This window comes from Marasmius oreades, chromosome 2 (genome assembly GCF_018924745.1).
Source record: "Marasmius oreades isolate 03SP1 chromosome 2, whole genome shotgun sequence".
Lineage (NCBI taxonomy): Eukaryota > Fungi > Basidiomycota > Agaricomycetes > Agaricales > Marasmiaceae > Marasmius > Marasmius oreades.
The window spans coordinates 2,921,443-2,945,759 of record NC_057324.1 but is presented as its reverse complement, the minus strand read 5'-3'; the positions used below and the strand labels follow the sequence as shown (position 1 = coordinate 2,945,759).

The window sequence follows — 24,317 nt, the reverse complement described above, 5'->3', positions numbered from 1 at the left end:
GCATTCAGCATTTTCCCGATTTGACGTGCAATGAGTGTCTTTCCAGTACCTGGAGGACCATGCAAAAGTAAACCTAAAGCACGTATAACATTCAGTGAAAAGTGTATTCCTTGTTGAAATTCTTTACCTTTGACGTGTTGTATGCCAAGTTTGTCGACGAGTCCAGGAGGAAACACTCGAGATGCAAACGCTCGGCGGAAAATTTCGTTAAATTCATTGTCAAGACCACCGATTCCCATGTCCTCAAACTTGAAGTTCGGCGCAATGATTGCATTTGGGGGTGCCCTTTCCCTCGAACATGAGATCGTCGATCGGGACTTGGCCAGAGTAGAGCTCACTTTTTAGCACTAGATTTCAGCTTTATAGCGCTATCGGGAGCCTTCATAAGCGCTACATCCGTCTTGCCCATTACAACACCTGCATCTTTCAACCCAGACTGGTGAATCTGCCCTCCTCTCCGCTGCTCGTCCGCTAATTCTAAAGTTGAAGCACCTTTGATGAGCCCTTTGAGGTTCTGTCCGTGATATTCGAAAACAATTGTTTCTCCCGCTGACATCATGATGCCATCAAACAATTTTACGAAGTGTTTTGTCAAGTCATCCGCAGAGAATTGTTCAGCGATTTCATGACCGCGACGAACAAAGCCGATTTCGATATCGATAGATTGGAGGTAAGGTGGGGAGGCAATGGGCTCAACGGTGACGGTATCGCCTTGTACTGAGAGACCGATCCAAGATCGTTGCATGGAGGATGCACCAACAGTTCCGGGTGCCACTTTACCCGTCTCGTCTATCCTAAGCAATTTTAAATATAAGAAAAGACCATGAACGAGTTGCGTTACTCACTTTACGGTCAATGCAAACTGTCCGTTGAGCAACACATGTTGACCACTTTGGAAATCGGATGGATTGACGGCAAGGCAATTTGAGAGAGCAAATAGGTCACTTGGAGAGCTGACAACACCAAAACTGTCGGAATGGTAAACATCAATATCGCGAAAAAAACAAGCAGAGGGAGTTAAACCGGACACACCTTCCGCCTCCCCCTGGCGCTGCTCCGCGAGACGTTGATGATGGTGCCCGTCGATCGTATCCTCGTTTTTCGAAGAGTTGGTTCGACGGGTCATTGTAGCCAGCGGGTGGTGTATTGTACTGCATCGACTGCGAGGGAGGTGGTCGCATTCCAGCTCGAGGTCCAGAAGGTAAGGAGTAGTTCGAATTATCGGGTACACGACTGTAAGCACCTGGAGGAGGAGGAGTTCCTGACTGACCGCCTCTGCCAAAGAAACTCATGATGGTGGTCTAGGGAAGAGTTGCACGTTGAGAGTATTCCAGATACTTCTGAGTCCTGTTGTCGTATCCGTTGTCGTATGCGCAGCATACGCTGATACGTAAATACATCGCCCTCGACTCGTGAGAAAGACTTACTTTGTTTGCCTTCTCTCAACTATCATGGCTGAAACTGGAAAACCCGGTTCGGAGGTGTTATGGAATGACAAAAAAGATCCCTCTCTACTCGAAGTGGACAACCGCTCATGCCAGCTACTCGGACCAACTGCTCTGGTACACTTTCTGTTTCTCATCGCCGAATCATACTCACGGAATTCGCAGGCGGTTCAAGGACTCATGGGAATCTTGGTGATTCTCTCTCTCATCTACAAACGGCATAGAGAAGTACACAAGCGTCCTTGGAAGATATGGTGTGTCGACCATCACCAGCCACTGTCTGCCGTTGTATGATGGTTGACAACGAACTAATAGGATCTTCGATGTCTCGAAACAGATTGTGGGACAGATGTTTGTTCACGGAGTGAACGTCCTCATATCTGGTATTATTTCCCATTACGGCTCTTCGAATGCCTGTGTATCGTATTTCCTCAACATTCTTATTGACACTACACTTGGTAAGTGGTTATTTCTTAGTTTAGACCTCTTCGGTAACATGGTTTGCAGGGGTCTTGATTCTTTATGGGATTCATCATGGTTTAACGCACATAATCACCGAAAAGCTGCATTTACAAGGTTTTCAATCCGGTGTATATGGAAAACCTCCCTCAATTATGTTCTGGGCACGCCAAGCTGCTGTCTACGTCTTTTCATTGACCACCATGAAGTTTGCAGTCATTGGTCTTCTCGCGCTCTTCCCCGGCCTGTACAAGATCGGTGAATGGTTATTGAGTTGGACGTGGACTGAGGAAGGGGATGATTTGCAAGTGATATTGTGAGTTTCTGGCCCCTGCCGTCTCTTTTTCTACTTACACCCAGATAAAAAGCACAATGGGTATTTTCCCCATCATCATGAACATTCTTCAGTTCTGGATCATAGATTCCATAGTCAAAGCTTCGGATGCACCCGTTGCTTTGGCAGGTGATTCGCCAACCGCACAAGATCATGCGGACAGAGAGCCATTGTTCGGTATGCCCTCGGACGACGAAGACGAAGATGATCATGTCACTCAGCGCAGGCCACATGATATCGAAAATCCACCCATCTCCCGTTCAAGCGAGCCCAAAGCTCACTCTCGAATCCCAACATCCGAGGGAGACGAGTCGAAGGATCCTTGTTCTAACACCCGAGGAAATTCCTTAGAATTTCATTCATATCCTCCCAGCTTGAGTAATAGTGCCGGTTCCTTCTCTTCTAACTCTTCTATGGGCGCTTCTGTACGGGAAGCGACGAAGTTGAACAAGAAAAAGAAGAGACCACCGAGTCCATTGAATCTCCAGCCCCAATATCAGCCCGCCATCAATTCCCCTCACGTCGCAGTCGGTACCCCTCATCGAAGTCCGCTAAGTACCTCCACCGGGATACCAGAGCTAGCAGCAGCTCCTCAAGCGGCCGACAACGAATGGGCCGATTCGTGGGAAGATTCGGATGATTGGGCTGGTCGAGTAGGGGAGGAGGAATGGACTGGACGTCGACTGGGTCAGACGAACGCAAATTTGCACAATGCTTGGGGCACATCCACGGTTGCTGTGTCGTAGGTTCAAGATTTTCGTGCTGTTTTCATTCCGCTCCAGCTTTTGTATAGATAGCCTACTCCATGTTCAGCTCTCAGCCTTTATGGCGGTACTGAAATAAATGCTCAGTACGGTACCTTACGTCTACTCATCGTAATTCAGTGTCGGCTTTCAGGATGCTACATATACACGCATCTACATTCCCGTCTGGTACTCATACTGTCATCGCCCCCGAAGTCGGCAATCTAAGGAGAAATATTTATATAATTAAGAAAATACATACCAGAAACTGTAAATACAATGCAGTTGCATAGAATACCTTTTGAGGTATATGCCTGCCAATTTTCGTGTGGGTAGGGTGTGATGCTGTTGAGATATAAATTTTTTAATGAGGGGGTGTCGAAAACGTGGCCCCACGGCGAAGTCGGAAATCGCGGGCCGGCAACGTGATTACATGTGACACGATCATACACATTGATGAATCATCCAAGAATCGTCAATATCTCGTATATAAGAGTTTTGTTTGAGCACCTGGGACCTATAAATTCATTTTAAATGCTCTTGTTGCAAGCTGCATTGATAGAGGCTGTCCTTGTGGGAGGACGACCTTAATTTGGTAGTTTTTCCTCATTTGGGTACATTCAGAGTGGACTGGTGGCACCGAAATCTATTACAATTCATTGTTGGGTCCTAAGGGGAGCAAATGAAGATCATCTGAGATCTGACAGGAATGTTTCCTCCCCTCTAGAAACAATTTTTGGGTGTAAAACACAAAAATCTAGGATATTTGCAGGTATGGGCTGTGTAGACTCAAAAAAAATCATAAAAATCCAAGGATAATAGTTTCTGGTAGCCTGATAGGTATATATAACTGTGCTGAGAGCCCTGCCCATGGCATGTCCAGCTGAACCTGAAGTAGTCACTACAATCTAGGGTCAGAATGACAGGAAAAAAACTGAGTGTATTATATAAACCTGACTCCACGGACTTGTAAGATGGTTATAGGTGTAGTCCTGGGTGTCTGTGAGATGGAGAAGTATGTTGTGGTCGTAACATACCAAGAACGGCAAGAGGTTGATGAGTACTTGTGCTGCAGTGGCCGATTTCCTGATTAGGAAATATTCTCACGCTTCGATTTTTGGTCGGAAAACTGACCCCTCATTGTGCTACTGCCACAACTCAGTGAGGAACCCATCCCCCGTCATGAAAATTGTCAGGCGTGCATATAAGACCCCGCTCCTTCTTTTTTGATAGTGTATCTGCTCAAAAACCTAGCCTAGCACTCACTATATTACACTTTTCCGACTTCCCCGTTTTTCCGACTTCAGGGTCGATGACAGTACATGCATTTTCAAACGCATTATACTGTAACAGCCGCGCTTTGTGCGGATGCATGGACACCCTGACGCCGCGCATCGGCCACAACTTCCAAGACGTTATTCAAACCAGATTTCCATGCAAGCAACCGTTTTTCCAGTGCTTCCCACTGGTCCCGCTCGAAAGTTCGAGCGGTGGAACGTATGATTTGTAACGTCTGTTTTGTTTGGGAGAGCTTCCCCCATAAAAGCCCTGCGCGAATGACTGGTTTCCGTTTCAAGGCGAGCACGACGACAGAAGGCTTTTGTTTTGCTTACCGTCAATCACCCACTTTTCGATTTCTGAAATATCCACTTGAATAGCCTCGGCGATTTTTGAGTAGGGAAGATCTTGACCCACGTTTTTGAATCCTAAAGAGGCAAGGGTGAGCAGTTTGATTTTATGTTCGAGTTGTGCGCGTTCAAGGTCTTTCCAAAAGTGGTGAGCAAAATATCCAGACGTGACTGGTCGATAACACGTACTGTGTTTCGCCAATACCTGAGGATGCGAGGCTTCCCATGCCTCGAACTCAGTCAATCCGCCACTCAAGAACACTCGCAACAGGGAAAAGAGTTCATCATCTTTACACGCCACAACTGCGTCGAGTCTGAACAATGCATCGAAATCGAGAACACTAGGAAGCCTCAATGCGGTAGTAATGACATTGATAGCTGCTTTTCGCCCCTCGGCGGATGAGGAAGGAAGGGATTGAAGATACGAAAGCGAGTACGTGTATGATATCGTGCTGTCGACCAATGAGTTGAGCTTTCTCACAAGGCTTTGAACATACATACACCTGATCGAACTTGGCGTATGCATCGGCAATACTTTTCAAGAACCCACTCTTCTCTTCTTGAGCGACCTCGCATTCTTCTAGCCAGTATTCCACGTCCGCTCGTGAAAGTTGCAAAAAGTCAAGCTCGTCGTTGGACGTTGCGATATCCAATAGAGTTTGATATACTGATAACCGGAGAGGTGAGGTTCTGGGAAGCGCGTTGAAAAGGTTAGACAAGCTTCCATAAAAAGTTAGATATTGCGCGATGTGAAGTCGAATGAGTTCTTACACACGGTATTTGACGAAGTTCTGTTCAGAGGGGGCGGAAGAGACTGCTTTCAGTATTGTCTCGAGGTGTTGCTTCGATTCTGTCGAATTCTCGGGGTATAGGGTAAGGAGGTGAGAGTATATGAGGTTGAAGAATCCCTCGATCTCTACAAAATATTATCTGAGGTGTGATTCCGTCGCAAAAAAATGTACAAAGAAATACCTTTGTCTGTGCCATCGCCAAACCCTTTCAGCGCAGCCAGCTCAGTCAATACCATCGAAAGAATCTTCTTTCTTCTTTTGTCATCCTGATCTATCGGTTTTTGGCTTTCATCTGTTTTGAGAGCTTTTTGAAAGGGAAGAATAGAGGCTGCACGCTCTTCCTCTGGTTGACTTCTAACAATGTAATTGACTAGCTCCTGAATCTAAAAGGATTTAAACTTACTATCCTTCAACAAAACAGACAATGTTATCACACCTGTTCTTCATATGTCCCCTCTGCAAATACTGAAACCGAGTCTGATACCACCATGACCGTAAGTCGAGAAGTGGAAATTTTAAGGCTCTTGCGAAACAACGACAAACGAAAAAGTTCAGTCGCACCTCAGAGTCATAAATCACCTTAAATTTCCTGCATGGTGTTCTAATTGAATGCAGAATCCAATCCCAAGAGCGAGACGTACACTTGCAGCCGCCATCTTGTTCTCAGCTTTCACAATATGGGCTGTTCACTACCAGCAAGAGCAGGAAAGAGAGGTATTTGACCGGCAGTGGTTTCATGTCTGATCATTGATGTCTTTTGCTTACTGTTGCAGACGATGTACCAAGGCGTTCTTCGAGATGATGAGCGACGTCGAGAAAAGATGCAACAAAGACAAGCCGAGTTCGACGAATCCAGGAGGAAGCGCGAAATATACGAGCGAGTTCAGACGGTAGACAAGCCTCCGACAGCATAGTGAAGACTCTGTCCGAGTGGATACTATTTCACACCACCCGAGTATAATCTCATACAGATGCTACTTGTAGTAAACCTTTTTTACTCCTACATCATGCAGCATTTTAGCTGGAGCTAAAACCGTTAGGAATCGTCCAGTGTTTGTTAGCATAGTTATGCTTCACGAGCATGCCCCCATCATTTTCCTCCCATTCCCTGAAATGCTTGTTGAAACTCTCGCCGTTGTGAGTACGGCGTATGCTCTCCGCCAAGATGGGGCTGATATCGATCACAGCGAGCTTCTTGCAATGTTCCATATTCTTATTTTGCGGGATGGTGTTGGTAACCTGCGGAGAACTTTTCAAAACGCGTTCGTGAGAATGTACGACGAAGTCGTACCACTAGTTCCTCAATCGGAAGTTCGTCGATGAGACTTAGATTAGCCTCCGTAAGAAGTCCTTCCAAGAAAGTGACTGTCGATTTCGACAAGGTGAAAAAGAGTAAATACCATGAGAAACGAAGGCATGCACCGAACGCGCTCCTTTTTCATGTAAAGTTTTTGCAGCCAGGATAAGGGTTTCCCCAGTGTCGATCATGTCGTCCAAGAGGATAGCAACCTGTATGAAGTTAGCGACGGGTATACCATGGCATAGAGCGACCACACTTTATCCTGGACGCCTCCAACGAGAATCTCCATCCTCTCGGGCGCATTGACGGATTTCCTGTCACGATCCTTATGAATCAGAGCGAACTCCACGCCCAGACGATCAGCGAGAGCTGTAGTTCTTTCCACGTCGAATGTATATTTAGGTGTGACAACGTCAGTCAAAGCAAAACTTACCGTTTTGCCCCTCCTGCATCAGGGCTAACGACGATACTTTCCCTCCATAGCGGGATCCGCTCTTGGATGTAGGAAATCATCAAAGGTTCCGAACACAGGTTGTCGACGGGAATGTCAAAAAAACCCTGTATCTGACTGGCATGAAGGTCCATGGTGAGTACATGGTCACAACCAGCTGCAACAAGCATATTAGCGACTAGTTTGGCTGTTATAGGTGCCCTCGATTTGTCTTTCTTGTCCATACGGGCATAGGGAAAACACGGAATGACGGCCGTGATACGCCTTGCGGACGACCCTTTGCACGCCGAAATAAGGATGAGAAGCTCCATGAGATTGTCATTGACATCACAAGAACCCGACTGGATTATGAACACATCTTCATCTCTGACGGATTGAGATATTTTGGCATCAATTTCACCATTGGAGAATTTTCTGACGGTGCAGGGAACGAGTGGAACTGCCAGCCTATGGTAGGTTAATGAATTACGAGTCCGTTTCACTACTCATAGCTGAGGCCATGGAGCAGAAGCGGCTCACCGCTCAGCGACGGCTTGAGCGAGTTCTGGGTGACTGTTGCCTACAGGAAAGATAACGGATCAAGAAACACACAGGGAAATGGTAAAGCTTACCGGTCAAGATCCTGATACCGTTGCTATGAAGCATGATTATAGATATATAAACGCTCGTCCAGTAGTCAATGGTGTGCGGAGGGAGTTAATTCATGGAACTCATGAAGGTCGATAGGAGGAGATGGTGTTGTGCGTTGAGATGAGATGAGACGAAAGGAGCGCTTAAACATATATGATGTCTCGCTTAGTCATTGCCCAGTCCCAGATACCACCCAGTTCATTTAAAGATCGCCATTAACGCGACTTGTATTCTAAGTTCTAGAACGGATGCGGTCTAATATCGTCTAAACCTGCACACATCTAACCGGAGATCCTACCATTCTCCATCAAATCCAACAAAACCTAGTTATGTGTCAAGGCCTGAGCTATTTATGAGGAAGGGTAAACGCACCTGTGAGTAAGAAGATTGGGAAGTATCTCTTCTTCTCCAAGTTTGAACACCAGTTCCAAACACTAGTCAGACGACCGTCGATACAACTCCCAGCATCAAAGAAGTTGTCTGCTCCCGACCCGTCGAAACCGTGTCTGAAGAAATCCACCAGAATCTCCCGAGTGAGTTTTTCAGGCGAGCCAAACTCATCGTCAATGTAGGATCGGAGAGCGGGCCGCTTTGCGAGGGAAGGTATTTGTGAGAGTGTGTTACAGACCGGAAGAAGGATACGATAAATTTGGGTGTATTTATCTATGAAGAGGAGTGCGTTTGGGACATTGTGGTCACCCATATGGATGACACTGGAACCAATCCACGTCCCAACGCTTTTCTGGGCTCTGTGCAATATGCTATACATCATTCTAGACGTTTTAGGAGAAGCCTGGACACGATTGAGGCCTTGGCCAGTATCTCTCAAGCGATATGAAATAGTTTCCGATAATAGGTCTTCCTCGGTGAGCGACCAAAGATGGAACATATCTGGAGGCATTTGAGGAGAAAGTGGAAGGTAACAACAAACAGAAACGCACCATGCAAGATCTCCCTCCACAAGGAAAGACTTTGTAGAACATAGGCGTACTGTTTGCTGTGATCATGGGAAAGTCGTGCACCATCTTTGCCACTCCGGATGGCCAGGCTGCTCTTGCTATCCGGTGCTTGGGAAGGGTGGAAATGTTCTTTTAAATAAGTTATCATACGCTCACAAGGGTCTCTGTTGACCCTTAGGAATGCATGATTATCGCCTATGCTGTAAAGACACTGTCGAAGACTCTCTTGGCTGAGACCACGGCGTTCGTAGCGCGCGGACAAGACTTCAATAGCCCTTTCCTTGCTTTTGATATCTTTCTGTATCTCCCTGCGAGAGCGACCTTCCGAATAAATCTCTTTGGTGGCCACTGTGATAAGTTCGTCGTGAAGCAAATCCAGAGCATTATGCTCTTGAAGGACAGAGTGCACGGTCTTGATGGGTTTCACGCACGTAAAACTTAAAAGTTCTTTGACTTCAGGCATTTGGCTATCCTGGTGAAACATTGATTAAACCACCGGAAATGAAGGCAGGTGATAAGTATACCTGAAGTAGGTAGATGAGTTTACCGTAGGTGGTTCGCATTTTGTCTGGATTCATGATCTTGTGTCTTCGGCCGAGCTCAAAAATCGATTGATAGAATTCTGCATTCGACTGAAAATCCCTGTCCTGAAAAAGCTCTTGTCCCTGCTTGTAATCCGCAGACAAAAGCAAGCCCGACATGATGGCACACAACTCGCGAATTTGGTGCACAATGCGCTTAGGCTTTGAGTGGGCAAAACCCAGGGTATCTATCTTGTCTGTGTACTCTGACACCGAGAGCGCTGCCTCCAGAAGCCGCAAGTACTTGCGCTCGCCGAGAGTGAGGCGCAGTGGAATATACATGGAACGCTCCACAAACCATTCGCCGACCTTGGAGCAAACAGCGGACTGGGAGTTAAGTGATTCTGCAGGGGCCCTACCGGGAATAACTGGTTCCCAGTCTTCGCCCTCCGAGTCATTGTCAGTCCCAATTTCCATCTAACAAAGTCAATACTAGGAAACAAGCTAGCACGAGACATCTTACCGAAACGTCGGCGTCGGCTTCATTCGGTTCTTTTTTCTGCGGTGAAGGGTCTTTCAAATCGCGTAGTAATTTCGTGTTATGGCTCTTTCTGGATCCTTTCCGATGCTGAGCGGCGAAACAAACTTCACAAAAGGAATCGGCACATTGTTCACAGAGAATCTGAGCAGGCTGATCTAGAAATCTGTCATCGAAGAGGTCACCCGTTGAATGAGGACATACTTACCTTCGCATTCAACACAGTAACCGTCCGATATAGGCCTTTTGGTCTGCTCTTCGTCCCATCCGCTCGCAACACTGCCACTCCCATTAACGGCTCCCGGATGCTCTATGGATTCATGGTCATTTCCCAAGATATTTTCCAAGGAAAAGGAGGCTTTTGGTGTGCATGTCTTGCTTTCCGTGGGATGTGAATCAACTCCGTTCGAGGTGGCAGCCATCAGTGAATTTTACCGTCACGTGGCAATGGTGTTTTACTTTTACTTACGGCTTGTAATACTTCCATAGATTAGATTAGATTTGCATACGATGCTGAATCTTTTTCCGAACTTTGACAGGAACCAGCAAACATGTCCAGAACCAATGGAGCAATCTCGAACTACGGCTCATCCCCAGACCCGCTTTGCTCAGTCATTCCAGGGTCCCCAAATGTGACGCCGCCGATAATTAGGGCTGTTCAATTAATATTGCTAGGTCGGCTACATCGCTAGCCGATCTTCCAGTCGCATCATCTGTCTCGCTCCTCGACATAGTGTGTGTGGCACGAGCAGTTCGAGTTGAGTTCGAGGGTTGGGACTTGAAGTTTTGGTGGCTGTCTCCGATCAAACCGATGTAGTCTAGCTAGTGGGGTATCGCGGACAATTCGACTATCCTATACGTATGTCGGACAACTCGGATACCTTACTGTGCGTAGTACTTATTGATTGTTCGAAGAATCGCCATCCCCCACTCTTTCGACGATGTGGTCGTCATCCATCGTTCGCCGTGTCGTGCTCACCTTGGCCCTTTACACCCTTCTCCCTTGCTGGCGGGTGAGGATCTCAGAACATTTGTGCTGTGATTGCGCTAATCGATAATACAAGGCTTACCCGGATGTCGCTGCTCAAGCCAGTGGTAAAGCGATGCTCGTCGATGGAACATCAGCTTCATCCAGCTGTGTTGGATCCTTGAACATCTTCTCGCTGTATAGGACGTTTGTAGTGTTTTTTTTTAAAAAGTCAATAAGCTTGAATTTAGAACATGACTATCCACAAGCCTCAAAAGGAAACTACCATGTTCGCGAGCTCCCGGCAGTTGCCGGTATCGTAGCTTTGTTAAACGATGCTAGGTTGAAGAACAGCCAGCCTCCTCTCGGTTTCGTGAATCCGTTACTCTATAGCAAAGGTGGTGTTGGCTTCAACGGTATTATAACAGGAAACAACCCCGGTTGTGGAACTCCAGGTTTCAATATGAGTGCCGATACACGAATGGATAATGACCGATACTAAATGAACAACATTTCAGGCGACAAAAGGACGGGATCCTGGTAAGAGTCATCTTTTCAAGGAGGAGGCTAGATCGTGATGTACTGACTTATCTGTTAGTCACCGGTCTCGGCACTCCCAACGTCAAGACGCTCATGACTCTTCTCACTTGAACCTTCTGAACCCTTGCTGTGAATAGCCTTATATATATATAACCAAGTCGAATAAGTTAAAACCAGCAGTAGGTGTCCTTAGCATGGACATCTTTCATTTACGCATTCGTTTCTTGAACCGCTCCATCACCTAGTGCACCAAGTCAATTTGTCGGTTTTTGTTTGCTGCAACATGCGTCATACTCACCAGTTCGTCCGTGGCCATCTGTGGTTTGTCGTGGTTGGATTTCTTGTGCTGATCGTCTTGTGTTAGTATCCCCATCGCTTGCAATTTGGCATCGCGCATGATGTCTGCATCGGACCTCATCTTGAGATTGGGTCGGTAAACTAGGGGTTATGGAAGGTTTTTATAGCCATAATGGTATGAGAGAAAAGATCGCTTACAGCGGGAGGCAACTAGATGTTCTTCCCCCTTGGGTATAGTCCTTCTCTCCGACCGCTCCTCTGCCACTACTCGTTTTGCCTTCTCAGTGTCCTCGATATTTTTAAGTCGCGTGCTGTGATTGATCGTGAATCGAAACGCCGTTGGTCGCAAAATGGAACATACTCCATCCCCAAATCCACCTCTGGAATAGCAGTCAGCATCGCCATACTGTTGGTGATACTTCCTTCCTCCGCCGGAGACTTTTTATGTTCGACTTTCCATCGTTCAGGAACTTGGTAAAGGGCTTCTTGCGGATCGAGAGGCTTGCTCTTCACATCGTCGTCTTCTTTAGGCTGGGATCGAACCTTGAGGTTTTCCTCAATATATGCCATCCTACACGGAATAACTATCAACGGGGAACTATGGAGACTTTGGTGACTGACATATGTTTGTCAACATTCAGGGCATTCGTTTGTTGAGTGAAGTTGCTGGCTCTAACTGCTTTCCGTGATTTTTGTTGTTGAGTATCTTCCCTGAATCAGTGACGTGAGAGGGCGTCTGTAACGAATGTTGAGCTACAACACACTGTTTTCCGTCCTCGTCTTCTTCAGCTTCCTCCTTCTTCCGCTTCTTTTTCACGTCTCCTTTGGTTAGCTTAGCCACATCTATTCCCTGTCGATTCTTTCGTAATTTTCGCAGTTCAAGCAGGTCTGCGAGGCTATATGAATGTCAGTGAGTGGTAGATAATCTACAACAAGTCCGACGTACGGTAGTTTCTCCTCCTCCTCCTCGTCCTGATCGTCATTTGGAGTGTCCTCGACTTCGAGTGATACTTCACGGACGCGAGGTTGAGGTCTAGTGCGTTTTTTAATCATAATACAAAGGCAAAAGGTGAGTTGGAGACCAGCTGAGATATGATAGTGCAACTTTTGTGGAGGACTGTGAGGGGGGCGGCGCGATCCGCGATGGACACAAAAATGGGTAAAATATGGCTGACGCACCGAAACCGACCGGAATCTCCGATTGGGTAAGTGCCGCTCCTGGACTGTGGCGGCGCTCCCCTACAGCAGGCTTTGTACTGCCTGGAGGTTCACTGGACGTTACATGACTCAGGACATCACGTCCAGTATCGATGCCGAATTTGCCCTTCGCTGACAGTGAATGACTCGATCCTCCGTCTTTTATACACGCTCCTATCCTAGAATCAATCCTATCTGGCACCTGCCTTCAAGATCTTTAGGGACCATTAAATGGAGGGCCAGCAACCGCCTTTCACGAGTCCAGAGGAATGTACTTGGTGGTTTCTCGCATGTCTGCCCTATTGCCCCTCGAAAGATGATATTGCACATGAAGCCCATTACCTCAGTGATATTGCCCTTCCGTATTACGACGGAGACGACGAAGTAGAAGAGTTTATTTTGGATGACTCGTGTTTCGGGAAAATTCAGACTATAATTCGAAATCGAGACCCAAAAGCAATATGTAAGTAGTCGGGTTCAATGTTCGTCAATTTACTGTGCTAATCTTGACTTGCATAGTCAACACACCACCGGCATTTTGTTGTCATGTGGCAATTGTGTTGTCTATGTCATGTCGTAGTCATGTAGACCCCATGTGGAAGTGCTCAGTGTGACCGAAATGTGACTCGAACAATGAAAATTGATCGAAGTTAACCTAACCAAGATTATGATTTTGTAGTAAAATATGTTAGTTATTGTGGCCAATGTGGCAATCATTTGTGCGTAAAAGAGGTAGATAATGCACGGGCCAGTGGCCAGTGCCAGAGCACTTACAGCTGAATGCGAAATTGTAGCGCAATTATGAACCAATATTCGACCCCGCCTTTGTTTATTTGTTATTTGTAAACAAAACCCAAATTTGGTAACTGAGGTAATTGCCCGACGCTCACGTGAAGGTTGAAACATTGACCCACCGCCGCCTCTTTCCACTCAACGTCCAGTGCAGGTGCAGGCCGTCACTTCTAAGACTAAAAAGACTGAGTATCTACCTAAAGCTCTCTGAAAACTGTCTACAAGTCCTTTTCGATTCAATGTTGATGGAGTGGGATGGAGTGCTGACGTCGGGCAATTACCTCACAGTTACCAAATTTGGATTTTGTTCTGATCACTACAAACAAAGGCGGGGTCGAATATTGATTCATAATTGCGCTACAATTTCGCATTCAGCTGTAATGAACAAAGCGTCGACGCGCTTGCCTTGGTCCCGTGGCCGTGTTAAAACTCCGCTCGGCCGACGGTCACAAGACGTCAAGTCAGTCAAAAACTTTTTGTTCACACTGTCACTGTGCAATGATCCGCCCTCCTCACCTCGCTTTTTGACGGTTGAGACAAAATAAAATGGAAAATTATTCTTCCAATTTTCAAAGCCAGTCGGTTGGCTGTCTGTTCTTCAAGAAGCTTAACATTGACTCCCAACATCGAGTGTGATGGAAAACTAAAATATCAACACTGTCCACTATCTATTCTGAGTTGGAGCCAAAAGCAACCCTAGAAGAAGGGACAAATTTGAAACCCCTTTTGAAACACAGCACCAAAAATAGTAGCACAGTAAATAAATTGGTCCATATATATCAAATAAATCTGAGATTGACAAACCTAAACAAAAATTGAATTAGAAGGAATCAGAGAGCATAGAGTACATATAAAAGCCAATAAGCTCACTAATTTTCGGACCTTAGAAGTGACAGCTGCTCCATCTATAGCGAGTCGTCGAGGAAGAGTAGGAAGGGACGAGTCATTGACACGTGTCCTATCATATATACCATCTAGTGCCGTGTATTCTGCTACTCTTTGGCAATGTGACATTGTGTGACTGATATTTTCAAACACCTTTTCAGAGCCCTCTCTCTGGCACCTCTCTTCCTCCCTGTCCACTTGACAAAATCACTAGAAATTCGGGATTTAGGTAACACAGATATTGTTCATCTGTTGTACCAGAGCTGACAGAGGAATAATCATAGTAAGTAATAAGTATGAGTCTGATGCTCATCTTTAAAAATTTTTAAACTCAGGGACAATAATAGTATGTACACATATAAGCAACGACATAGACAACGCAGTTGCCACATGACAACAAAATGCCGGTGGTGCCTTTGGTTTCTACCAAGGATCCCTGCACAACTGCTGTCGAGGAGAGGGTATAAATCATAGGTAGAAGAGAGATTATGATTGTCACGAGGTCACACAAACTGCTGTAACGTTGAATTAGCATTGAGGCATCTTTGTGGACACTGGATTGGCAGAAAGCGGCATTGCCGAGAGCTGCCGTCAGCGCTCATTCCATTCATTCGGTTTTTGGCACTGCCCCTGGCCCTTGCTTTATCTTCGTCTTTTTTGCCCAAACGATCACTGCACTGACCCAAATAACTATCATAATTTACTACAGAATCGGAATCTCGTTTAGGTTAATTTTCATCAATCCCCATTGTTCGCGTCACAATTCGGTCACATCAAACATCCCCACATGGGCCTTACATGACTACGACATGACATAGACAACACAGTTACCACATGACAGCTAAATGCCGCCAGTGACATTCGCTTGTCCTCGCAGTTACCCTTCCCTTCCGAAACCGGCACACTTGATTTTTGCTCTGTGGGATGGTACGCGTATGAAGAGAAGCCCGAAAGTGTGTGCCCTTCCCACTACCTCCTCGAACCACCTTCTTACGACATGAATACCCTAGTCAACTTCACAAGAATCAATGTCAGGCAACAGGCGCAAGAGAGCGTGCAAAACCACATGAAATACAAAGATCTTAGTGCTCTGTTTCAACTGCCACACGAGTTGTTCTTACAGGTGAGGAGTATTAGAAGATTGACCTGTAGTTGTCGTATCAACCACTTGTCGGGCATAGACATTATCAGACTTGCACCCCATTGACCTCCACGCACTAAGACGCGTGAACCGCGAGTTCAGGTCTTTCCTGTCCTCACCTCCTTCCAATACAATTTGGAGGAGGTCTTTCGCCTCGTCGGCTAACCCAAGTACTCCCCTCTGTCCGGTCGACGTGAATGGTTGGGAATGGGCCAGATTATTATTTGGTTCTCCTCTTTGCGATGTATGTTTTTGTTATTTTTACTATCATTACGAGGGCGTCTGTCTAAAGCTAATGAATTCATTAGAACTGCCAGTGTACTCATGACTATGTAAATCCCGACGCCGCCATTCGAATGAGGCTCTGTAGCTGGTGTTTCTCCTACCGGTCTGTCAATCTTTATCCTACGTGAATGTGGACCTGCATCCCACTCCCATCCATCTTTTACAGTCTCATGCATGTTGACGACGAAGACGTGCCTATTCAAGTCGTTGAACAAATAGGTCTAGTTCATGACCTGATCTGCAGGACCTTCTGTCAAGGTACACAGGCCATCCTGCATTCAAAGAGCTACTTAAGGAAATTGATTTATCCTGACACTTCGTCAGGTCGACCGATAAACCCAAGTTATACGGACCCTGATCATTTCATAAAGGCCGACTTCGACGATGTCCTCCAACAATATACTCGCCTGCAAGATAACATCGATAAGCGCGTTGATGGAGCAGTAGTAGAGTTGGAGCGTTACAAAACCTTTAGGCGAGCTTATGTCGAAACACAGTTGAAGGTGACATCTATAAAGCCCTTGATGAAGAAACACCTCCCTGACCGTTTTACATCTTCAGCATGTGCGAGAATGTAACAATTGGCTGATAGAAATCGATCGCTATTACAGAAGCAAGATCCAAAGGAGGTTCGATTACCAGCTTACTTTGTGAATGGATTTTCTTTTCATTGTCCGTTGGGCTTGGTTCTGACTGCCCCTTCTCAGGATCCGGAAGCACCTCCGTCAAGATGGATTCAAAGACATCGACATTGCTCATGCTGACCATCAACTGCGTAACCACCTTTCACAAGAATGTGATCCCCAGAACTCGTATCATCACGGCAATACTACAAGATTCACCACCCTGACACGAAGTAGTCAGTATATCATTCTCGAACATCCTTTGAGTCGAGTTCTGACTTCATGACCTTTAGATTGGAGAAAAACTCGCCACGGATTTTGTGAAGCCGTTGAACACTGCGCACGGTTACGAATACAGGAAGAACGAAAGAGACTCGTCGAGAGAACAATCCAAGAGTTTAAGAAAACGACGACCCCGATATCGTGGTGCTATTGGCCGCCACGCCATGTTCTGCACGGAAAGCAACCCTTCAGCAATATTCTGAATCCCGATATCAAATACAGAAATAACTCTCGTCTTGAAGCGGCATGCGAACGTGGGAAGGCACTCCTCCAGTCCTTTATAGACGAGTGGTTATCAGATGTAAAGCGGTACCTGCAAAGCTTTTGCGAAGTCGACTTCTTTCCAGATACTGACCCTGTCGATCTCGCCGTGTCAGTATTTCAGTGTCTTTTTTGTTCTCGAGGACATCAATTTGTAGGCTGGGAGGATGTAGTCATTCACCTACGTGACCACCCATCACACCAGTCTGATTATTCCCGGATATCTTTTTCTTATCCAGGCTGCAACACGGTTTGCACGCTCTTGCGACTCTTGAACCTGGATTCTAGTTTGACTCTTGCTGTGGACATGGATGAAAGGGATGACAGATTCGTTTGCTTAGTTTGCGGTATATCTTCACGATATGCATTAAATTGGCGTGAAGCCGTAAGCCCTTTTTCGAATGCGTTGTGTTTAATTGACCTTACATCTGATTCAAAGGTGAAACACCAACAAATACATGAGGAACAGTCCTGGCAAGTTTTGCCACCGAGGCTGGCGGTCATCATCGAGAACATTGAAGCTTCTTTGGATCCCAGATATACTGAAGAGGCCTGGTCGTGTAATCATTGTCCAATCCATCTTGATGCCCTCGCCAGCCGACGTTCTGTACTGAAACATGTTGATCACGAGTGCGTATCCGGATTTTACTTCTCTATCGGTTTCGCTAGAACTTCTGGCGTGCGTAGGCATGGGATCCGGCAGGGGGAGGCCCAAGAGAATAGCGATTTCTTCTACATGTCACGATCCGGCTCGGTTAGTCGCAACCTTTTCAAAATACCCAAGCAGGCGCTGCACCAATGCCTTCATTGCATATTTTCCTTGAAATTGTGGAGTACTATATCGATGAAGCAGCACCAGTCTGGAAAGTATGTATCGTCTATCTTACTCCCGTCTGCTTCCGTGCTCACTGTTTGTTTTTTTTGCAGGCATAACATCAACTCACCAATTGCCGGAATAGACTATTCTTGTGTCTGGGAAGGGTTCTCCGAAGACCCTTTCCCTGTACCGAACGACTGAGTTCAATGGAAATGTTTGATGCTTACAGGGACATTACGACGGATACATCTGGAACGACAGAGTTCGTCAAGTTCCCAATAAATCGGTAACTACAAGTGGTATATGACTTTTACTATGTAATTGTAGAGCGTGGTTGCAAACACCAAACGGTGCTTGGACTTAATACAAAACGAATGGCAAATGCATTGGTCGGAGGAGCCTGAAAGGTCATTTAAAGCAAGCTTGTGCAGGAAAATATACATTGGGGTTTTTTAGAGATCCCAGTCTTCTAAAGCAAATGCCAGTACACCAAAGGTCGCAGCAGCCTCTCCTGTCCCACCAGCAAGGGTCTCCACGCCACGCCTAATGAACCGAACTAATCCATCCAGCTCAGTTGACATCTTACTGATTCGGGCGAAGTAATTTCCATCTTCAAATGTGGTGTTCACAGAGACGGACAACGACGTCAGGTATCCCTTTTCATCCTCCTCCGTGTATTCAGGACAGGAATCCGAAGACTCGGTGCTCCAGTCTGCGTGACTAAAACCAACAACATTCTTTTGTCGTCTTCTCTGCTTTCGGCTGCGATGCCTGAGAGTTACTGAATGGACAGATGTCTCGTGCATCGAGGCGTTCCCGGAGAATGAAACGAAGATATCGCTGAAGTTGATAGCCATGTCGAGCGCTGAAATAATGGCTTGATGAAGCGCTGCAGTCTATAGGCTACATTTCAAAAACCACTGCAGGTAGCTTTGAGAAATCTTCCTACCTTTGATTGTAGTAGGCACCTTCCTTGAATTTTTTTCAAGCTTAGGTAGTCATCAGCGTAGAACCTAAACGGTTTTAAGTTTGGGTACGACGTACTGCTCAAGGTGCAGCTGAATGATATGGTCTAGAGATCTCGGCTGTTCGAGCTGTTCACGAAAAATTTCGACCTGAGTCTGGATCACCTGTGACACGTGTACAGACGTTTTTCGTTATAGAAGGCCTTAGAGTATTTGCAACGTGCTCACATTGGTGACCATAAAGTTGAGGAGGGTACTGTCGAAGTAGGGATCTGATCAAGAAATTCTCGATAGAAAAACCTCATAACTAACTTTATGAACCAGCTTAAACGGCTTCTCATCGCATAGAATAACATCAGCCCATTACTCGACTCCGTTCTTCCACATTCTCCTCTGATCAATATGCGCTCAAGAACATTTTTTGACCTCCGTACTTGCAACAAGAACACGAAGATATCGTTATACACCTGTATGTTTCGGGGGGTGAAAATATACGTGAGCGGGAAAGGGACGGCGTATTCCACACTCAGGCCTTCTATGGCCTTTACAGTCTGGATAACTGATTGATCTTCTCCGCCATTACTACGGTACGAGAATCTGACAAGCGAAGTCTGGAGCCAATGCTCCGACTGAGGAGAATTGCTCAACTCAACGATGTCGCTGAAGGCAGTATTGAGAAAGTGAAAGTCGTTCCAATACTGTTGGGCTTCCATCTGATGGGCTTTAACGTCAGAATGATAATGAGGACGAGAAATGTAACAGACCTTTGCGAAAACAAGGTTGGCAAAGTCATTGATAACATCGCCTCTTCTCATTAGATATATGGCTTGAATAGCATGCAAGTGAAACCAAAAATTGCATTCCTGGATTATCACCTGTGCCATCACAGCCCTGATAGCATCTGAATATGGGGTCAGGGAATTGTATATGAGCTGCGAAAGCCTGTCTACCGAGACCGAGAACAGCCCATGGTCAGCGACAGCCTCTGATAATGGACCGGAGATTTCGCGTGCAATGAGTTCTCGGAAAGAAAGCCACTTCCAGTCGCCGATAGGTTTGGATTCGGAGTTCAGCAGCGAGATATCGATATCGAGTGCTTTAAGTAATCCTATAGATTTCCCAGTTTCCAGCACTGCGGGTGCAACATGGTACAAGAAGCTCGGTATGCCCTTGACTTGTCCATGATCAAATGTGGTGACCTCATCGTCCCGCAAGCCATACCCGTCTGCCCAAAAATCGGGGTCGAGCAATCCAATGATTCCCAGTTCCGTTCCAATGCCAGTGGACTCGATGAAGAACTCGTCTTCAAGTTCGAGTTCCCGCCTACCACCACTGTTTTTCGTACGTGTCCCGAGTTCAAATCCATCCTTTAACCATTTCCCGACCATACTCCACACTGCTTCCGCACTGCGTACAAAGACCCTCATAATACTGTCAGCAGTGACCTTATCCCCGCGTTCCAATCTCGACTGCATCGTTGAAAACAGCATGTCCAAAAGTAAGGTCGTTGTCGTTGAAGCTGACCTATTTGGTAGATCCCATTTACGAGGGGCTGATTTGTCAACAATGTTCATAACGACATCCAATAAGACATCAAAACTCTCCTCGAAAGTGTCTCGGAACGCTTTTTCGATATCGAGCAGGCTCACGACTAGACTGCGTTCAGGTTCTGTGATCGCCCCACTGGTAGCCTGTATGATCATCTCTTCCTTCTTAGCACACCACGATTCCAAAGCTCTAATCTCCGCATCGACGGCATCAGCAAAGGCCTCCAAGGTTCGGGTAAATTTTCCCTGTCGCGCCCTATTCCTCTCTAGAGCGCTTAGGGTAGTTACCTCGGCGCGGGATCGAGAGGAGTGAAGGATAGTTAATGATGTGAAATGTCTGAGATGTTGCAGGACGGTACAAGTCCGGGAGATAGCACTGAAAATGGACCTTCGAGACGCTAGTGATAGATGAAGAAGTCGTGGGGTAGTCTCTGTCGTCTAAAAAAAAAAGAAACGACTGAGTACTACCAACGAGTGATACAGAGGGAAAGACTGTACTTCAAAGCGACCGTCCTTCCACTCAAACAAGATGTTTTTTCTACCTTGTAGCGCGATCAGGATCTCTCGGACTGCATCTTGCTCGTAGATGTATTTCTTGAAGAATAAGGTTTTTAACAGAAGCTAGGAGATGTCGTACCCCTTACCTCGATCGAAAGAATAACTTCAAGAGGGGGTACAGCAAAGTCAGAAGTCGTAGGGTGGGCTTCAGTTGGCGGAAGGACTCTCTGAAGAGTTGGTCCTGTGGTGAGTTTTTAATGACAGGACGAGATGGTTACAGTGATGGTGATGACGCCACGGACCTAGGGTCGAAACATTTCCAATATTGAAACTCCCTCTTTGGTGCATGATCGCGTCGAGTTGCTCATCCAGTTTCCAATCCTCTCGCCAGTACTGTTTGGTCTTCAGAATTTCCACCTCGTTCCTATACTCATGCGTCATATATATCGGGTTTTCAGTCACTTCCAACTTCCTCGGAGCTTGTGGCTTGAGGGAAACTGAGGGTCCTTCATCAGAGATGAAGGTGGAGATTGGTTCGAAGGCTAAATCCAGATCATTGTCGGTGTCAAGGGAGGACAATGAGGGCGTGCTTCCGCTACTGTTCTCGTCATCCTCGTCGCCTTCATCACTATCCCCCAGCCCATGACGTTTCCGAGATATCGGAATACCGCCAGGAACACCTACCCAATGCTCTCCTTCAAAGGGCTCCTCTACAAGGATCTTTTCCCATGTCCATTCGTTTGACTCGGCGCGTGGAGGTATATTTTGGAGAGAATCGAGATATAACGACGCGCAGTTGAGGGTACTGGGCTCTGGTGGGTTTGACAGGGCAAACTAAATGATGGATTATTAACGTCCATGTACTTTAAATCACAAGATATAGGTGACTCACAAGAAATTGCATGTGCGCGGGAAGACGTGATTCCTAGTTATGGTCAAGCAGAGCAATCGATTGGAAAAAAATAAAACTTAGACACACGTTGATCTCGGCATCCAGATCCTTGTCTTTCTCTACCTGAAAGGTGAGTTTGTTGTAGCACGTCTCCAGAGCTTGTGCAAGAGTATCGTTAGATCGTATTCGAGCTTTCTCAATATGCCTTGGAGGAACGCAATGAGCCGATTCTTGCACTAGAATGAACCAAAACCCACCCACGAATCATAGAATCCACCCGTTCCTTATCGAAAGTGACAGCCGCTTTGCTGACAGTTCCCCCTCCCATGCTGAGGTTCCTCACCGCAAAGTCAACAAGCTCACGATGTCTAATATCCAGTTCATCCCCTTCTGTTTCATTATCTCCCTTTGTACCTGGGTTAGGGGCTGGCCCAACCATAGCGTGGATCAAACTATCACATAGAAGCGATAGCTTAGCAGAAATTACTCGCTGTCGTGATTTCGGACGTTGAGTTGACGCTCGCGAAAGAGGTCGATTGGATGCGCTAGAGAGAGGACGTGCTAACGATGCGACGCTTAGACTTGAGCCCGGTCTATGAGTTGTGCTTGGATAGTTTGAGAGACTTGAGACTGAACGTTTCGGATTCTGAGGTATCATCGGACGAGTCGCGTCTGTACATGTGGCTGTGCTCTTCCCTTTGTTCCTACATCGAGAGGTCGACTTCCTCATCCTTTCTAGAGTGCCAACCAGTCAAAATGACCAGTACTGCAAATAGCAAAGACGAAAATGACGAGATCCAACCTCCTCAAAAGCCCCCTTCTCCACCGCCTCACACTACATTCGCAATTCGAGGTATACATGTACGAAGCCTCACGGACCTCGGACAGATTCTAGACGTTGACACTCATTCATGATCATATTCGCTACCATATCAGCCTCCAACCTTCTCTGCTTTCAAGCCGAGGGACTACCGAATACCAAATTCTCAGGGCATGAATCACGTTGCGTGGAATTGCGACGGAAAGAAGCTGGCTGCTGTGGGTGTGGACAAGGCTACCAGAGTTTGGAATCCGGATAAGAGTGTGAGTTTGCGTGTGTCTAAGCTATTCTGAAATTTTATGCTGCTTCTTACTTCCAGATGGAACACCGGTCCGCCCAGATGTTTTCGGGAGGACATGCCGACGAGGTTGATTATGTCTCGTGGAATCCAACCCATCCAGAATTATTTTGTACATCCAGTCAAAAAGACAGGAGGATCGTGTTTTGGGATGCAAGGCAGAGTAGATATATTCAACAAATTGCTTCAAAGTCAGCCCCCAACTACACGACATATTCCCCGGATGGTCGGACAATCATGATATGTTCAACGGCGAATCATACATCTTTCTTGTCATTCGGGAAAGAGGTGGAAGATAGCAAGGAACAGTGGAGACCCACGGATAAAGTCCCGGTGAGAAGCACCCTGAACTGTCAGCATCAAACAGCTTCTAACGCTCAACCCAGACCACTGCGAGCACCGGAATATTCAATCATGCAGGGAACGGTTTAATTCTGGCTCATCACGCGGAACATAGTGTCAAAGTACTCGACTATCCCAGCATGGAAGCACGAGAAAGTGCTCCTGCGCATGTCGCAGGATGTGTAACGTTGGCTCTAGATCCTCGAGGTCGCTACCTGGCTACAGGGGGACACGATTCCATCGTGAATCTCTTTGACGTAAATGATTGGATTTCTGCGAAAACCATAACGTCCTCCGAGTAAGTAACTTTCTTTTGTACCTTGTTTTGTTCTCTTACATTAGTTCCTCTCCTCGCAAGTCATTCCATCACCGCCGTTAGCTTTTCCTTCGATGGCGAATACCTAGCAATCGCGAGTGCGGGATCATATATTGACATTGTAAGTCAATATTGCAGCTACACTTACGAATGAGGACTGACATTGCTATGTCTCGTAGTGTGGGACAGAAACATGCGCACCCTTACACAGAGTTCCAGCTGTAGGCCCTGCCCCATCAGTGAGCTGGCACCCCTCAAAATACATTATTGCTTATTGTGGGCAGACGAAACTAAGAGAAGGTGGGCCGCCGCCGGTTTCCGTGGTTAGCCTGTTTGGACTTTTGGACTCTTAGTCCGTATCGTAAACTGCTTGTCACGATGTGATGTACCACACGGCTGTGTCTGTACCTTTTTCCTCTTGTGTCACGGAACTACCCAGATATTGCGGCGCTTCGTTTGGACGACATTAAAGAGAGGATCCTTGATGCGAGGCTGGTGTACAACCGTACCTAACCTCACAAAGATTCAGATTGAAGTCGGTCACCGATTCTTGTTGAAGGCAGAGACCATAAGCCGTGCTCTGAAGCAATTATAATTCCGGTGCGCCATTCTGTATCCATGTTTTACGTGGGCTGCACCGAGAGAATTTGGTACCTACTGCCTCGCGTTGACACGTTAACGAGGCCAAGGTCAGACCATGAAGTTAATCCTCGGGCCAATATATACTCCCATGGTTGCGGAATCAGGACAATT

General features: G+C 46.5%; 10 protein-coding genes across 16 annotated transcripts; 5 read left to right on the top strand and 5 right to left on the bottom strand.

The window, feature by feature from the left end:
• Positions 1-1,427: 1,427 nt before the first annotated feature.
• Positions 1,428-3,300, top strand: E1B28_004711 (uncharacterized protein). 2 transcript variants are annotated; one of them, XM_043149227.1, is made up of 6 exons: positions 1,428-1,562; positions 1,611-1,699; positions 1,761-1,903; positions 1,953-2,220; positions 2,273-2,980; positions 3,032-3,300. In XM_043149227.1, the coding sequence occupies exons 1-6, from the start codon at positions 1,452-1,454 to the stop codon at positions 3,033-3,035; spliced, it is 1,323 nt and encodes a 440-aa protein (XP_043013831.1). In that variant the 5' UTR covers positions 1,428-1,451; the 3' UTR covers positions 3,036-3,300. The 2 variants fall into 2 exon arrangements, with proteins under 2 accessions (XP_043013831.1, XP_043013830.1); XM_043149226.1 differs by having other exon boundaries at positions 2,273-3,300.
• A 1,020-nt stretch (positions 3,301-4,320) lies between these two features.
• On the bottom strand, positions 4,321-5,890 carry E1B28_004710 (uncharacterized protein; the record flags this gene model as incomplete). The annotated part of the gene is made up of 7 exons (XM_043149225.1): positions 4,321-4,541; positions 4,595-4,744; positions 4,799-5,061; positions 5,111-5,329; positions 5,381-5,525; positions 5,582-5,783; positions 5,837-5,890. The coding sequence occupies 7 exons, from the start codon at positions 5,888-5,890 to the stop codon at positions 4,321-4,323; spliced, it is 1,254 nt and encodes a 417-aa protein (XP_043013829.1).
• Positions 5,891-6,009: 119 nt separating this feature from the next.
• On the top strand, positions 6,010-6,314 carry E1B28_004709 (uncharacterized protein; the record flags this gene model as incomplete). Its single annotated transcript, XM_043149224.1, has 2 exons — positions 6,010-6,114; positions 6,174-6,314. 2 exons carry the CDS (start codon positions 6,010-6,012, stop codon positions 6,312-6,314), a joined length of 246 nt encoding a protein of 81 aa, XP_043013828.1.
• A 103-nt stretch (positions 6,315-6,417) lies between these two features.
• Positions 6,418-7,796, bottom strand: PRPS2_1 (Ribose-phosphate pyrophosphokinase 2; the record flags this gene model as incomplete). The annotated part of the gene is made up of 7 exons (XM_043149223.1): positions 6,418-6,639; positions 6,692-6,750; positions 6,801-6,909; positions 6,957-7,077; positions 7,134-7,598; positions 7,671-7,710; positions 7,763-7,796. 7 exons carry the CDS (start codon positions 7,794-7,796, stop codon positions 6,418-6,420), a joined length of 1,050 nt encoding a protein of 349 aa, XP_043013827.1.
• Positions 7,797-8,075: 279 nt separating this feature from the next.
• Positions 8,076-10,221, bottom strand: E1B28_004707 (uncharacterized protein; the record flags this gene model as incomplete). The annotated part of the gene is made up of 6 exons (XM_043149222.1): positions 8,076-8,104; positions 8,154-8,672; positions 8,723-9,212; positions 9,265-9,738; positions 9,785-9,957; positions 10,008-10,221. The coding sequence occupies 6 exons, from the start codon at positions 10,219-10,221 to the stop codon at positions 8,076-8,078; spliced, it is 1,899 nt and encodes a 632-aa protein (XP_043013826.1).
• Positions 10,222-10,740: 519 nt separating this feature from the next.
• On the top strand, positions 10,741-11,268 carry E1B28_004706 (uncharacterized protein; the record flags this gene model as incomplete). Its single annotated transcript, XM_043149221.1, has 2 exons — positions 10,741-10,812; positions 10,864-11,268. The coding sequence occupies 2 exons, from the start codon at positions 10,741-10,743 to the stop codon at positions 11,266-11,268; spliced, it is 477 nt and encodes a 158-aa protein (XP_043013825.1).
• On the bottom strand, positions 10,876-12,863 carry E1B28_004705 (uncharacterized protein). The gene is made up of 8 exons (XM_043149220.1): positions 12,550-12,863; positions 12,368-12,499; positions 12,225-12,314; positions 11,965-12,174; positions 11,802-11,914; positions 11,605-11,744; positions 11,354-11,547; positions 10,876-11,264 (listed from the first exon to the last, which is right to left on the bottom strand). Exons 1-7 carry the CDS (start codon positions 12,654-12,656, stop codon positions 11,512-11,514), a joined length of 828 nt encoding a protein of 275 aa, XP_043013824.1. The 5' UTR covers positions 12,657-12,863; the 3' UTR covers positions 10,876-11,264; positions 11,354-11,511.
• Positions 12,864-13,031: 168 nt separating this feature from the next.
• E1B28_004704 (uncharacterized protein) lies at positions 13,032-18,273 on the top strand (the record flags this gene model as incomplete). 2 transcript variants are annotated; one of them, XM_043149219.1, is made up of 15 exons in its annotated part: positions 13,032-13,263; positions 13,320-13,348; positions 15,319-15,430; positions 15,488-15,600; positions 15,659-15,862; positions 15,927-16,006; positions 16,070-16,161; positions 16,228-16,406; positions 16,465-16,553; positions 16,611-16,762; positions 16,820-17,454; positions 17,509-17,543; positions 17,607-17,699; positions 17,757-17,936; positions 17,997-18,273. In XM_043149219.1, coding segments are annotated over 13 exons (1,953 nt in total). In that variant the 3' UTR covers positions 17,608-17,699; positions 17,757-17,936; positions 17,997-18,273. The 2 variants fall into 2 exon arrangements, with proteins under 2 accessions (XP_043013823.1, XP_043013822.1); XM_043149218.1 differs by having other exon boundaries at positions 17,509-17,699.
• E1B28_004703 (uncharacterized protein) lies at positions 18,274-22,460 on the bottom strand. 3 transcript variants are annotated; one of them, XM_043149215.1, is made up of 12 exons: positions 22,046-22,460; positions 21,876-21,993; positions 21,789-21,821; positions 21,199-21,730; positions 21,043-21,137; positions 20,897-20,992; positions 19,616-20,836; positions 19,164-19,564; positions 19,080-19,107; positions 18,931-19,016; positions 18,836-18,875; positions 18,274-18,782 (listed from the first exon to the last, which is right to left on the bottom strand). In XM_043149215.1, the coding sequence occupies exons 1-12, from the start codon at positions 22,444-22,446 to the stop codon at positions 18,339-18,341; spliced, it is 3,495 nt and encodes a 1,164-aa protein (XP_043013819.1). In that variant the 5' UTR covers positions 22,447-22,460; the 3' UTR covers positions 18,274-18,338. The 3 variants fall into 3 exon arrangements, with proteins under 3 accessions (XP_043013819.1, XP_043013820.1, XP_043013821.1); XM_043149216.1 differs by having other exon boundaries at positions 22,050-22,460; XM_043149217.1 differs by having other exon boundaries at positions 18,836-19,016; positions 19,080-19,564.
• Positions 22,461-24,026, top strand: E1B28_004702 (uncharacterized protein). 3 transcript variants are annotated; one of them, XM_043149212.1, is made up of 6 exons: positions 22,461-22,649; positions 22,725-22,871; positions 22,928-23,239; positions 23,293-23,546; positions 23,607-23,685; positions 23,744-24,026. In XM_043149212.1, the coding sequence occupies exons 1-6, from the start codon at positions 22,467-22,469 to the stop codon at positions 23,915-23,917; spliced, it is 1,149 nt and encodes a 382-aa protein (XP_043013816.1). In that variant the 5' UTR covers positions 22,461-22,466; the 3' UTR covers positions 23,918-24,026. The 3 variants fall into 3 exon arrangements, with proteins under 3 accessions (XP_043013816.1, XP_043013817.1, XP_043013818.1); XM_043149213.1 differs by having other exon boundaries at positions 22,461-22,871; XM_043149214.1 differs by having other exon boundaries at positions 22,461-23,239.
• Positions 24,027-24,317: the final 291 nt, after the last annotated feature.